This window comes from Embiotoca jacksoni, unplaced genomic scaffold (genome assembly GCF_022577435.1).
Source record: "Embiotoca jacksoni isolate LCO1_2020_lvr unplaced genomic scaffold, fEmbJac1.0.p SCAF_23, whole genome shotgun sequence".
Classification (NCBI taxonomy): domain Eukaryota; kingdom Metazoa; phylum Chordata; class Actinopteri; family Embiotocidae; genus Embiotoca; species Embiotoca jacksoni.
The window spans coordinates 10,699,622-10,715,308 of NW_027185374.1; the positions used below are offsets into that span (position 1 = coordinate 10,699,622).

At 40.2% G+C, this 15,687-nt stretch overlaps 1 protein-coding gene across 1 annotated transcript; it reads left to right on the plus strand.

Moving 5' to 3' along the window:
- The first annotated feature begins 3,215 nt into the window (after positions 1–3,215).
- stmn4 (stathmin-like 4) lies at positions 3,216–15,496 on the plus strand. Its single transcript, XM_069158676.1, has 6 exons — positions 3,216–3,323; positions 9,612–9,672; positions 9,879–9,974; positions 10,154–10,359; positions 10,802–10,993; positions 13,951–15,496. Exons 2-6 carry the CDS (start codon positions 9,660–9,662, stop codon positions 14,008–14,010), a joined length of 567 nt encoding a protein of 188 aa, XP_069014777.1. The 5' UTR covers positions 3,216–3,323; positions 9,612–9,659; the 3' UTR covers positions 14,011–15,496.
- The last annotated feature ends 191 nt before the right edge of the window (positions 15,497–15,687 follow it).

Here is a 15,687-nt window from a genome sequence, read left to right on the forward strand (position 1 = left end):
TCTCTGGTTATTGTCCACTGTTAGTCTGACAGTAATATAGCGGTGCATTGCTAAACCAGTAGAGTATGACACAACATGCACTAAATAAGTAAATGATAAATTCTTGACCACTTTGCTCCTCTTGCGAAGGCGGACGAGCTTCTGTGTCTTCAGTCTGTGAACTGGCCTCCTGTAAAGGAACTGTGTCTCCCGTCAACTTAAAAACACAGTCAGCTTATATGCAGATAAACTCTCTCACTGGCAGCTCTTTCTCACTGTACTTCTCTGTCACTTCTCTGTTTCCATGGTAACAGACAGCTCCAGACAGGCTTGTCTTTTGACAAGTGTAACATGCGGAAACACGAAGTCTGTACAGAGAAAGAGGTAAAGACAACTTTTAGCCCCGTGGCGATGTCTCACCAGGATTATAATCGAATTAAATTGTCAATTAAATATGCTGACATCACCTAATGTTTAAAGCATATTTGATCATTTCTGATGATGTAGCATTAAAGCAGGCTCCATTTATCCAAGGTTTGGCTAAGTCGATCGCTGTTTAACTACAGCATATAGTTCAGGGGATAGGGGATTGCTCTTCACTTTGTGTAGAAGTGGTTGTACTTGCTTTGTTTCCCCTTTGATGTCAGTCCCTGTCTGTCAAAATCAATGCCAGTAAAAGCCCTTCAGCTTCAATCACATCACTGCAGAGTATTTCACCAGTAATCTAATTATCCTCCAACGGACACCTCACGCTCACTTCATCCTCTCACATAGTCACAAAAGTTGCTCGCAATCTACTTTTGCGCATGTGTACACACACGCGCACACGCACACGCACACGCACACACACACGCACACACACACACACACACACACACACAAATGTTCAGTGTAATGAGTAAGGCCAGTAGTTCGATGCAATGATCTCATCCTGAGACACATAGGATGATGTCAGATTTTAGATCAGGACGCTCATGCTGCCGCTAAGCTACTGAAGCTGTTTATGTTTTCACAGGCCACGAGGGCCTGCAGGCCGGGAGAGAGGAGAGGGCGTGGGCAAGTGTCTATGTGTGTGCACGCACTGCAGGTCTTTGAATGCTCACAGGATATGACTTTTTATGAAGAAAATCTGGATACTTAACCTTTAATATACTTTCAAGATTGAATATAGGGAGGACAATAACCATATCATCAGCAAACCTGCATCTGTTTTCCTCCCATTTATTCAGATCTAAATCTATTTCCCCCGTTTTGTGGGTCTGCAGAGATTTCATTTGTTCCTTCAAGACAGGAAGACCTGATTTGTCCATTTGTCTTCCTCCTATTCAGCTCCTTTCATGTTCTGTAAAATGTGTGATTCTTCATCCAGCTTCTCCAGAGCATTTTTCTTACCCCCCCCCAACTTCTCCCATGGGTGTTCCCAGTCTGCTCCCCTCTTTCCAATTGGTCTTCCCTTCCCTTATTTTTCCTCTGCTCTGGTTCTCCCTCTTATCTTTGTTCTCCCAGAATCATTGAAATAATCTGTTTGATCTTTTTTTTTTTTCCTCCTGTTTCTCCTCCACAACTACCCACTACTGCACCCCCGGTACTTTTTCCTCCCCTTCTCTCTCTCTACTCTGGTGATCTCATTTCCAGGATCTCTGTGATGTCAACTGTCACACGTGCATTTACCGTCAGATGGGGTGGGAGGAGAGGAGAGGAGAGGAGAGGAGAGGAGAGGAGACAGTGACAGGACACACCCTAATGCGACCTGGTGCATGTCTCTCTCTCTCTCTCCTCCGGTGTTGTGAGCTCTTTCATCTTGTGCTAGTGGACAGCGTGGTGACATCATGTAGGCTGTGAGCTGAATACAGGATCAAAGGGCAGCAACAACTGAGCTTTTCATCAGTATTTGTTGCCTGTTCTTACTTTGTTTTTTGGTTTTTTTGTTGTTGTCATTTTTTAACTTACCTTTAGCCATTTTGTTTTTATTTTTATGATGTTGTCAAAATAGCTATTTAGAGAGGATGTCATGGTATTAGTGTCACCAGAAGAAGAAGTAGTAAAAGCACTTACAGGCATTCACATCGACATTTGCAAGAATTTGGAAAACAACTTCATAACTGGAGTGTGCAGAGACTCTCCAGTGGTTAGGGACAAAAGTAAAAAAAAGGAAATCATACCACAAATCCAAAGCGAATAATTAACAATCCCACCGACTGGCCAGCTTTGCAAACAAGTGAAAACAGTATTTAAAAATTTGAAAGTCAGGTCAGAAAGTCAAACAGAAAAGCATGTCAATTAAAATCAATGCAATACACACCTATAAAACAACTATAGTGCATTTGTCTGTTAGTCTTACAGCAAAGAGATAAACATGAAGGAGGTTAAACCTAAAAAGTACATTTTAATCACTATGGTTACCAACATCAACACCGTTAATATCAAGGATGGAAAAAAAAAATCACATTCATGATTATTTATATTATCAATTGGTCTCTCAACATTTCCATTTTAAAATTATAGAGGAAAAATCCTAAAATTGTGTTTAGCATTTTTTTTCTCAATATCTAACTTGAACAGTTATTGTTATCACTAATTAATTTAGCAGAAATCTGATGCGGGCCGCAGACTGAGGCAAAAGAAGGAAAATATTCTGTAGGAATAAATGTGAACAGACAAGGTAGAAAACTTAAGGTAACAGCTGTAGTTATATGAAAAGTTGTTGGGCCGCAGTTGCTGTAAAAGTGCCTGAGCAGTATACAGAGACAAATACTAATGCTGGTACTGATATCAGCATTTGTACTTTTAAAAGGCGTTGCAGCAAGAAATATTACATGTGATGAGCTCAACGTGCTCCACACTGCAAAAGGGTTTCTACTCGTGCCTGTATTTACAGTTAAGATCTAAATAATTTAGTGTCTTCTTTTAGGGTGTTCTCCTTAGCTGGGCTCCCTGCTGGGAAAGACGCACGCACAGACCAGTCTTCACCAATTTCTCACAATATTTCACTGAACTCACTTTCATGCACGACACACACACATATGCACACACACTCGCACACACACACAATCACACACTCCTGCGCCATATAATAAAACCCTGCTTCTACCACCCACCCTGCAGTACAGCACAAAGAGCTGACGGCCCTCCCCCCATCCTTCTTCTCTGCTCCCATTGGCTGAGAGGCATGGATGCTGGCACTGTCTCAGACCAATTAGGCTTCTCCAAGATGATGTCATGGAGGCAGCATTGATGCTGTTGCTGATGCTGTTGCCCGGCGCCTGCATCCGTGCAGCCAGACGGGGGTAACCGTAGTCACCGGTCCACCATCAGCAGCAGAGACGACAGGGACAGAAGGGGGGGTGAGTCTGCGGCGCCCGCATCACAAAACACACAGATACACATAATAATGTTTCACTTATGGGTCACTTTGGGCCCTCAATGTTGAGTTTTATTGCATAACTGAGGATACTTGCATGTGCTTGTTTTGGAGTGCGTTGGTGAGGTGTAAAAGGGCGAGGGTGAGGACGAGGATGATGCGGTGATTTCTGCTGCTAGGAGAAGGAGGAGAAGGGAGAGAGGGAGAGAACTCAGTGTACCCGCAAACTGTGGGGTGTGAAACCTGTCATTTATTATTGATCCTCCATATGTGCAAAGGAAGCTTTGTTTCTGCGGTCAGAAAGGAGAGCGAGATAGAGAATGGGGGAGGAAAATGAGGGAGTTTGCGTGTCTTTATGTGCTGAAAAGGTGTGCGTATACGACGGAGGAGGAAACAGAGGAGGAGAGAAACAGGGAACACAAAAAATCTGATTAACAATTTGAGAAAAGTTCCAACTTGTCTTGTGTGTTCGACTGGTTTTGAATCTGCAAAGTTTCTTTTGTGTGGTAATAATGTCACATTTAGCTGTTCGGTGTTCCAGGTTCATGATTGTGGGTGTACAGTGTTGTCGTATGTGCAGGTGTCAGGTGGACCAATAAAGCTGTGAAATTCATCTCTCCAGCTGGTCAAATCCCTCACAAAAATATCACAGCCATGTGTGTTGTCAGCTCTATTTAACAAATGCTAGTATTCTCTTGATATGTGGAAACTTTATTGTGAAGTTTGAATTCACTGCTGTAACTGCTCCTCCCAAAAGCAAACAGTCTATTTCTGTATTATCAGAAAAAAATCACTAGTGTGCAAACAAAATGTATTAATGAATAATGAAAATAGTAATGTTAATCATGTGGTATTAATTTTGTATATATAAATATGAAAATGTACAAGTTGTACATCAAGTACTGTACCCATGGAAACAGAAATGATAAAAAAAAAAAAAAAAAAAAAAAAAAAATTTTTAAAAAGTCTAGCTCATCATTGTGGTTACTGAAGGTATCACAGCTCTGTGCTGTAAATGACAATGAAAACGAGACGTCCACTTTTGAGACATTTGATATCTGTTCAAGAAAAATCTCAGCTGGCACCGCCAAAATCAAAATCTCTGTAAGTACGGAGCCGTTCTCAGGCCCCGCAGATCAGTTTTAGAGTATGTGTTTTAAAATATGAAGTCCTGAGATTTTCTAAATTTGGATTGATTTCCAGAAATGATTCCCTCAGAAACAACCTCAGGTGGATGAGAAAAGTGATATCAGCGTCATGTATGCACGTCTGTTGAATGTGAGGCAACAGAAAGTAGGTTAGCTTAGTTTAGCTTAGCACAAAGACTGGAAACAGCTAGCCTGGCTCTGTCCATTGGTGACAAAAAGCTCACACATACCAACACCTTTAATTCACTAATTTAATTAAAAGTTAAATGTGATTTTAAATACTACAGTTTGCCATTTCATGAAGTTTTATAAGGGTTTATGTATCCAATTAATTCTTGGCCATCACCATTACTTCTTGGAGTCTAAGTAGCTTCAGTCAAATATGCGTCCTGTACATAACCAACAAGAAAATTGACTCTTTTTTTCTTTTCTTTTTTTAGACAAATAAGATACAACAAACGAATCCGTTTCCCATGCAGTGTTTCCTGTCTGCTAAACAAAGCTCAGCTAGCTGGCTGCAGGTTGTAGCTTCATTTAGCATAAAGATGTGAGTGGTATCAGTTTTCTCATCTCGGTCTCAACAAGAAAACAAATCAGCTTAATAATGTTGAGTTTTTGATGAGGTTCAAATTTTAAGGAGTGACAAATTAGACGTGACTAAGACGAATCAATCGCAACTGTTTTTATTATTCTAATATGCAAAATCATGATGCCATTATTACCTGGTCTGAGAACCAGCAGAACTATCAGCTACCTTCAGTATGGATGAAGGGCAGTGATCTCCTGGGACAAAAATACCATGAATATATCATTAACAGAATAATTTAAAAAAAACGTCACTATGATTTAACTGTCAGCAAAATTTTCCATCAACGTGATCCCTAATGTTCCCACTTGAGTACCACGACCTTTACAAGCTGCAAGTGCAAGTGTGTGTGTGTGTGTGTGTGTGTGTGTGTGTGTGTGTGTGTGTGTGTGCATACTGACAAACAAGAAACGGAGTGCTCTTACTCCTGCAGGAAGCAGTGCATTGATCTGCAACCTGGGTGGTTTTATAAGATGAGAGGCAGCTGTGTGTGTGTGTGTGTGTGTGTGTGTGTGTGTGTGTGTGTGTGCGCGCGCACGTGCACATGCATTCCAACAGTGCAGCAAAGCACTGTTAACTGCCTGATTAGTATGTATGTATGTAACATATGTCCTTGTGTGTGTCTGTCCCAAAGGGAACAATGTCAGGGTGGTCAGGTGAGGCGGAGCTGAACACTAGAATGAAATGGTTCATCTCCGTAGAGTCATTGGTTGTCTCATTATTAGACTCGTCACTCTGTGGAGCTCACAGCTCTTCAGACATTCAACATAATGAAATAGATAGATAGACAGACAGACAGACAGATTTCCGAATTAGCCTATTTGAAACACTGCTCTTCAGTCTGCATAATAGGAACATTATCATTTTACAGAAATGAAATTGTCAAAATGTGAAGCCCAACAGCAGTATGACACACATTACTGTAAAACTCATATTATGTACTTTTTGCTGGCACAAAATCTACGGTTTATAGTCATTAGGGTTACAATTTTACTGCATTTAAGAATGAGAGGAATAAGTGCGACCTTGTCAGATGCCGTGGTAGGTCAGAACAAACAAGGTGCCAAACTTAGCCCGCAGGCCCCAAATTAGGCTGCTTTGAGAGCTGAGGAACATAAAACCCTTCATGGGAAAAAGGAATCAATCCTATAAGGGTGGCTTGCTAGGTCGTTACCTTAGCTGATGACGTTTCAAGTTTTTGGGGAAATATGTTTCATTGTGCCTCTCTGAGAGAAATGTGAAGATTAGTAAACACTCTCACGGCAGGGCAATTAGTTCAACTTAGCATAAACCCAAGTTAGTTGTTGCTAGCCTGGTTTAAACACCGCCAACCTCTACAGCTTGCTAATTAACAGTACTGAGAAGTAGCAAACACAAGAAGATAAATTACATTTTCCAACAGCTTTCAGGTAGTGCAATTATAAATTGTGTTACCTAATTTACTCTTACACTTTTCCCCGTTAAGTAGCAGGGTAGTATAATGGAGATGGAGCCTGGATAGCTTAGCTTAGCATAAGTACTGGATGCTGGTAGCAACACAAAGCCTCTCCAAATAAACACCAACTAAAACCTTTAAAAAAATAAATAAATAAATAAATAAAATTTAAAAAAGCTATATATTAATTAACTTTTTGTATCTCTATTGTTTCATTTGTGCATAAACAAAAAAAAAAATGTACACGCAATTTTTGGTTAAAAGAAGAGTAATGCTTAAACTTGATCTCGGGTTCTGTTTCTTCCAAAAGTTTTGTTACCGACTGCCAAGAAACCATCCATGACAAAGAAATAGTTACAACAGTTTCCTTCTGTTAAACCATGTAGGTTTCTTGCTAACTCAGTTGGCATTTTGACCTTCTGCCACTACTATAGTTTTTAAATAGAATCAAAGTATAACATTTAAGCTATTTTAGTTTTTCCAATTTCCAATTTTTCAGCCACGTTTCTTTGTTTTCTTTAACTTGAGAAAATGAATGCCTCAGTTTAATTACTTCCATCTGTTGTCCATAATTTGTGGGTTCGGTTGGAAAACATGTACCATCACAGCTGTTTCATTAAATCAGGCACTTGCATGCAAATGATCCTGGTTCGCAGAATTAAAGCAAACTTCATTAGTGTGTACACAAAGCTGAGAAAAGGTCAACAAGTCATGCACGAAACTCCTGAATTATCCCTTGATAAAATTCTCCCAATTATCAAACTAATTTAAAAGACATTTGAGTATTTGTTGATGGGATTCAATCCTGAGCAGCAATCATACAGAAAATGATGTCCATTGATCACGTATTTCCTAACGATGGTATGAATCTTGTAATGGAGAATTGAGTATTAGAGATATTATCATAGCTCATTTTCACTATCAAGTTTAAAGCAGGTCCACTCGATTTCAAAAGTCTACATAGCAATGAGAGATATTTTAACATCCTTCAGATGTCCATCAATTCAGTGTTGACGAGACCATCTGACAGACAGCGGAGAGACGTAGTGACAGCAGGTGGTGGGAAGGTCTGGTGGGATCATTCACTCCTCTGCTGCTTCTCAGCCTCAAAAGCAATTCACTTTAGTTCCGTGTTCAGATTCATTCAAACTCTCATGGAGTTACTTTTGAATTGCATTTCCTGTTTGTCAAACAGCCAGTTACCAAAGAGTTTAATTTGTTATGATTGACAGTCCACAATCAGTGTATCACAGAGACATATTTGCTTCAGTTGCAACATATTGCAGCACTGTTTAAAGGTTTGAAGTACATTGTGAGCAGGTGGTGAAACAGGCTGGTGTCGTGCTTTGTTATTTATACCAACCTCTTCCTCTCCTGCATCTCAAAGATTTACAGCTGCCTCTCCCACTTGTGTCATGGCTGTGATTCACCGCAACACAACACAACACAACACAACACAACACAACACAACACAACACAACACAACACAACACAACACAACACAACACAACACAACACAACACAACACAACACAACACAACACAACTCAACACAACACAACACAACACAACACAACACAACACAACACAACACAACACAACACAACACAGGAGGCTGGAAAAGAAAAATATCTCCTTACCCTCAAGCGTGTGCTCTGCTTCTTCGACTGGATGTTTGAGCTTCGCTGTGCAGACTGATGAAGAGTGTGACGCTAGATGGTTGTTTTCATGGTAACATGTTAAAGGATCTCAGCGTAGATCTGAGTTTGAGGCGCGTACACAAGCAGGATTTTTGTGACATCACAAGTGGTTTGGTGGCCTATCATGGTCCAGTATTAAACTTGCACAAGTGTGATGGGAAATCTGACTGTTGACTCTTCTGTAAGTTTGTTTTCGTTCAGCTGTTTTGATGATCTTTTTTTATAAGCTCATTAAAACCTGTGTGGAAATGTTGAAAATAGATATTAACAGATTCATAATTAATACTGAAAAAAGTTTTCACACCTGAATGAGGTAGGAAAACTGATGAATCAATTAAAGTGACGATTTAACACATTTAAATGAAAAGTTAGAGTAGCAGACATTTGAGACGTTTAGTATTTAAACCTTTGAAATTAATATTTGCATTTTCATACACTATTCACAGTTTCACTGATTCTCTAAAGAAATAGTGTTTTACAGGTAAAATAATTTTCTTTTTTGGGGCAGTAGCCCACATCACACACAAATTTGTGTTTTCATATGTAACAGTTGCTTGATGACAGTATGCTTGATGTCTTGGAGATATGTGAACCTGTTCTGAGATTTGTCCAGTATCATTTTGAGAAATCCTCTGTGATATACAGTGTGTGTTGAGTTTTAAATTACTTTTGAAATAGGGACTTTTGTTCACATTTGAAAAAGATGATGATGTCTGATGAGGACCTCGAGTCTAAACTTTACTGCATATGATATTGTGTCCGCGATGAGCTCTTCTCATCATTCTATCCTGCTTGCATTTCTGCACTCAGTATGTATTAGAATTGACTTGGCATGAATTACCTTTTATTTAGCTCAAATTTTCTAGAAAGTAGATCGAGTGGTTCACCCACTGATCACAGCATTGATGTTTTTTTTTTTATCGTTACATTCCCGGACAAGTTCACTGTTTTAGTGCACTGTTGTAATTTTGGACAATAAAGTTTATCACAAAACAGTAATTCTGCTTCCATTATATATTTTTGTCATGGAAACATTATGACAGCATTTTGGTTAATGTATTGATATCGGCATTGTTTTACTCCCTTTGTTTTCTGCCCCAACTTCCAGTATTGGTCAGACTACCTTGTACACTTGCATATAGCTCATATGCAGATGGATGACTGAGAGGCAAACTTTAAAGTGCTTCGAACAAAAGCGCTACATCAACACAGTCATTTGCCATCACTCTTTGACACAGAGCTGTTCTCTCATTGGTTGAATGAAACCTCAATGTTAAGAAGTAATACAAGTGCTCTGCAGTTTTTTTTGTCAGGGTAATTCTTCACTTCTCAGATCCATGACGTGACCTTTGAAGCTGCTTCGTTCAAGCTGTCCCCTCTGACTCTGTCTCTGTCTCTAACAGAGTGAGAAGGATCTTCAGCATCGCCAGAGAAACATACGCAGTGACAAGATGACTCTGGCAGGTAAATGCAGTCACAGCAGAAAAGTGTTCACCTCATGGCCTGCTTTACTACATCTACTCTACTGCTGAGTTCAAATTTATTTTCTATGTCATGCATCTTGTCGTTATTGTGACTCTTAATATAACGAGAATGAATTACATCATCAGTCCTTGAATGCTTGTTCATGATTTAGTCAACAAAATGTGTGTGTGTGTGCGTGTCCTCAGCCTATAAAGAGAAGGTCAAAGAGCTCCCCCTGGTGTCTCTTTTCTGCGCCTGCCTGAATCCACACAATGCAGAAAAAACTACTTACAAGGCAGAAGGTAAAAGAAATCTCTTTCACACAAAAATGAATGATCATAAAGGGATAGGATGGCCACAGTCAATGGGCACTAGTCATTGTGGGTAATGTGGGAATTTGATGAGGACTGTAAACCAGAAAACACATGATGCACCAAAAATGGTACCACATAGTAAAAACAAAATCTAAACATGACCACAGATGCGGTGGACCTGGGTTGGTGCGTCATCAAAGACGTTGAAGTGATTGAGCTGAATAAGCGGGCGTCCGGCCAGGCCTTCGAGGTCATCCTCAAGCCCCCGTCCTTTGATGGCGTGCCAGAACTCAACGCTTCCATGCCGCAGCGCCGTGATCCGTCACTGGAGGAGATCCAGAAGAAGCTGGAGGCTGCTGAGGAGAGGCGAAAGGTGAGGGGGAGACGGGGAGGAACTGGGTGGATCAACAAGACCGTAGGAAACCTAACTGGACAGGAGTGAAACCGTAACCCCAGTTATTTGTAGCTCATTCAGGCATTGTCAAACATCTGTCAACACTCCTTGCGGGCCGAATGATTTATCAACTGAGAAGAAAAAAGGGTGGAAATGGATAAAAGGAGAGTGGGACGGAGAGGAAGGGAGGAAAGTCGAGTAGGGGGGGGAAGGTGGGAAGATGAAAAGAGGGACATCAAAGTACAAGGACGATCATGCAAGGACACAAACACAATGGCTCATATTCATCAAACAAATAGGACGGTGGAGAGGGGGGGGATGGAAAAGGCGAGGAGAGAGAAATTATAGCTGAGCCAGAGAATGAATCACGGTAACTCAAATTTGTAAGAATTTGTATGAACAGTTTTCTATCTCCTTCTAGTGTCAGGAGGCAGAGCTGCTGAAGCACCTGGCTGAGAAGAGGGAGCACGAGCGAGAGGTGATCCAGAAGGCCTTCGAGGAGAACAACAACTTCATCAAGAACGCCAAGGAGAAGCTGGAGCAGAAGATGGAGGCCAACAAGGAGAACCGAGAGGCCCTGCTGGCAGCCATGCTGGAGAGGCTGCAGGAGAAGGTACCGCCCATTCTTTTGTTCATTTGACACTTTCAAAGCATTTTTTAGCGAGCTTAGTAAAAGCTACAATCAAACTCAAACTCTAGGTCTAACCCATAGATTGTATATAAAAGAGGATGCAGCTTCCGGGTCTGAAAAATGAGGCCGCTGCAGTTCAAGCTGCAATATCTCCGAGAGGTCAGCTCCAAAAAGTTTCCAGTTCCATAAACTCCCATTCAACTTCTCTTAATAAAATTCAAAGTCAATAAAATGTTTTAAGTTAATAAGTTATTTTGGTTTGCTAACCAAAGTCACTCCTTCTTATTAGTGTTCTGGAAGTCCATCTGACAATTACGTATAATTAATTACACATAAAATTTTCCACCAACAGTTTTGGTGTCTTTGCCCAGAAACTCTTGATGTTTTAGTGTCACTTCAGTTCATGTTCTTTTCTTTGGCTACATCTACTTCGTTTAGATGCAGCCACAGACTGTATATAAAAATGGGTGAACAGTCGCTGGGTCTGAAAAGTGAAATCATTGCGAGAGGACCTTAAAGTTAGGGCCACTAGAGGGCAACTCAAAAAGTGTCAACTTATTTCATGAAACACAAAATCAGTAAATGTTTTCCACAAGTCATTATGGTATCAGGAGCTAAATTCACTCCTTCTGAGCAGAGTTCTGTTGGTCCTGAAAAAAATTCCAGAATTAATTAGATAAAGGCCTCCAAGAACAGTATGTGTGGTGTGGGTGAAAGGCGTGAATAATACATCTGACTCAAGGCTTAAAAATGGTGTTTCACAAACCACCGGCTGACGCAGTGGTTGGCCACCTGGATTAACACTGAACATGAGTTTCATAATATCATGCTGCCTTTTTATTGCAGAAAAACATTTTCTTCCTGCCGGGTCCAAACCTAGTCTTTGAGTTTGGGTTACTGTTAAAGGTGTAGAGCAGAATTTTTGTAATATATAGTTATTTGTGGTCTTTCCAAAAGGCCAACATTATGGAAAATACACTTATTCACTTTCTTATTGAGTCTGAGAAAAAGAATGGCACCACTTTTATATTTGCTAGCATCAAGCTAATATCTTAGCATGAAGACTAAAAGTAAGGGGAAACCACCAGCCTGGCTCGGTCCAAAGGGAACAGGAGCACCTCTAAAGATCACGAATTATGAAATTACAGTATATCTTGTTTGTTCGATACTTGGGTAGTTACTGGTCCCAGAAAAGAAATAGTCCGGTACATAAATCAGTGAATTGTTGTTTTTACTGATTTAGATAACATATACAGGATGTATCATATTTAGCAAAATGTCAAACTTTCCATTAACCCACGCTGTTATATTATTCAATTCAATTCAATTCAATTCAATTCAATTCAATTCAATTCAACTTTATTTATATAGCGCCAAATCACAACATAGGTTATTTCATGGCACTTAACACATTAAAGTCCTTGCAGCAAGACTTTACAATATTATACAGAGAAACACAACAATTCAACAATTCCCACATAAACTAGGAGGGAAAAAAAACTCCTCTTTAAGGGGGAAAAACCTCCAACAGAGGGAAGAAAAACTCCCTTTAACAGGAAGAAACCTCCTACAGAACCAGACTCAGAGGTGGGCGGCCATCTGTCTCGACCGGTTGGGGTGAGAGGAGAGCAGAGAGAGAAAAGGACAGCATAGAGATACAAGACAAGAACTGTTGGTGGAGACGACAAGCGCAGAGCAGAGACATGCAGCTCCATGATGGGACATCTGCAAAAGAAAGAAGAGAAACTACGCGAGCGAGGGAACTGAATGGAAAGACAACAGATAATAAGAAAAAACTATGGGAGAGAAAAGGATGGTGAGGTCTGAGTCAGTTAAAGAGTAGGAGGAAAGAAAAGAAGCTCAGCATGTAACGAGGTCCCCCAGCAGCCTCGGCCTATAACAGCGTAACTAAGGGTTGGTTCAGGTCTAACCGAGCCAGCCCTAACTATAGGCTTTATCAAAAAGGAACGTTTTGAGTCGAATCTTAAAGCTAGAGAGGGTTTCTGCCCCTCCAACACAAACTGGAAGCTGGTTCCACAGGAGAGGAGCCTGAAAACTGAAGGCTCTGCCTCCCATTCTACTTCTGTAAACTCTAGGAACCACAAGTAGACCAGCGTACTGAGAGAGAAGTGCTCTGCTAGGATTATATGGTTCTATAAGATCTCTAAGATATGATGGAGCCTGGTCATGTAGGGCTTTGCAAGTCATCAAGAGAATTTTAAATTCTATTCTTGATTTCACAGGAAGCCAGTGAAGAGAAGCTAAAACTGGAGAAATATGATCTCTCTTGCTAAATCCCGTCAGTACTCTTGCTGCAGCATTTTGGATCAGCTGCAGGGTTTTTAATGAGTAATTTGGACATCCTAACAGCAAGGAATTACAATAATCTAGCCTAGAAGTAACAAACGCATGAATGAGTTTTTCTGCATCACTCTGAGGAAGGATTTTCCTGATTTTATTAATATTACGTAGATGAAAGAAGGCAGTTCTGGAGATTTGCTTTATATGGTGGCTAAAGGACAAATCCTCATCAAAGATGACTCCAAGGTTCCTCACAGCTTTGCTGGAGGCCAAGACAACGTCATCTAGAGTAACTAGAACAGAAAGAGTTTCTGAGGTGTTTAGGACCAAGTACAATAACTTCCGTTTTGTCTGACCTAAAATAATGTGTTTTCTTGAATGCGAATGAGGCAAGGCTTCTGTATTATGAAATGGGCTTCCCATTCTATTTTAACATTGTTCACAAGCCTGATAAGTAATCATGAATATTAGATGATAAGAAAATGAGTTTTTAGTTCTCTCTGTCATTTCCCCGTTCAAATTTGTATGAACAGCCGCCGAGCCATTCGCCTTGTTCTGCTGGCGTCCCCATCATCAATGAAAATATATTCATGCATGGCAATGACTGATGTTGTCGCGTCTCTGTGTTTGTTTGTCAGGACAAACACGCGGAAGAGGTGAGGAAGAACAAGGAGATGAAGGAGGAGGCCTGCCGGTAGATGAGCGGAGCGGCGGATCCAAAAGAGAGAATAGAGCGAGACTAGGAGTTTTTTTTGAGTCTGTCAAAAAAGAATAATAATAACTAAAAAAAAATTTAAAAAAAGGAAATCAAAACAGTGCAGAAAAGAAAAGAAAAAAGAACTCAGCAACAGCAACTCGAACAGAAGGCAAATAGGTGGGTTTTCATGTGATGTATGCTGTAACAACTCTGAACAAGCTGTACAAAGTTTAGTTAACTCATGATGTTGAAATTTCCCTTTTTTTCTAGAGGACAGTGGGCGGGGTGGGTTGAGAGGGCAAACATTTCCAATTTTTAAGAGGGACAGCTATGATTGTTCGGTGCAGGAGTAGGTAAAAATTGTAATTACAGCTCTTTTATTTCTGCAGTTTTGTGTAAGAAATTGTCGCTGAATGTTTGGCAGCAACACAGTTTCTCTCCAATTAGATTGAAACTCTGGAACAGTGAGTTGAAATCTTACAGAGTAAAACATGAAAAATGGGATGATGCGCTTGAATGAAACTAGACACACAGGTGCCGATTTAGAAACTGATTCAGTCACAACCAATGCAATTTTAAAGCAGTTTTTGATTTGCAGGGTTCTTATGTATCAGGAAATAATCTTCACAAACAGAACGTAACACACAAGCTTCTCCTGTTTCCGTCTTAAATTATGAAAACAGATTTCCCTATAGGTCACCGCTCTCATGCTAATTCTTCGCTGCACCATTTTTGGAATCTGTCAGTCTGTCTGGGGACATCTGTGTGCTAAGCTCGGTGAATCTCACTAAATGCGTTTATGAATATGAAATGAAGAATCCGCCTTTTGTTTCTTTCTGTAGTGCTCTAGGGGGAGTTAAATAAAATAAAATAAGCTTGAAAAGTGAGGAAGCGCTGCTGTATTCTGCCATTGTCAGGCTCTCTGTGAAACTTTAGCTGTAGTGTAGTCGTAGATCAGTGACATGCATTTGAGTCTCTTAGATTTAGAGCACTGATTGCACTCATTTCTTTAAGCACAACTCAAAAGCACATATGCATAGAAGAAGAACAGTAAACATATACATTAAAAAAAAAAAAAAAAAAAAAAAAAAAAAAAAAAATTTTAAAACACCACGAGGAGGGAACGGAGTGAACGACAGCAGTTCACAATTTGGACAAATTTGGTTTTGAAAGGACGACTTTTGGGGATTTTCTGGCTCACCAGCAGTCTCCGTTTGGTCTCCGCTTTTGGCATGTGTCACTGTGCTCTGATTGGTAGTTCATGAGTCTCAAGGGAATTCAAACCGAAAAGAGTAAACAGAAAGATGAAATTTGCTCGAGTTGTTGAGTCATACTGACTTGATTGGAATGTCTCAAATGTTTGCACTGTAACCGGGGAGTCGTAACATGGGGTTTGTACTTGCTGTAACTGTGTCGCTGTACATCTTCAAGGCTGGATTTATTGTATTTATTTGGCATGGTCAGTAAAAACAGCTTGACTGAACTCACACTTTGTTCTGGTTCTCACAATTTGTGGATTATCTGTACAATTTTCGAGTCAAGCATGCTCAGATTTCGACTATTCACTCTGCTCAGACCTGCACATCATTTATACGTTGTGATTAGAATTTAGTACATTACATAAATCTGTGTTTATATGAATTAAAATTAAATGCATGTGGAGATACAGTACATTAAG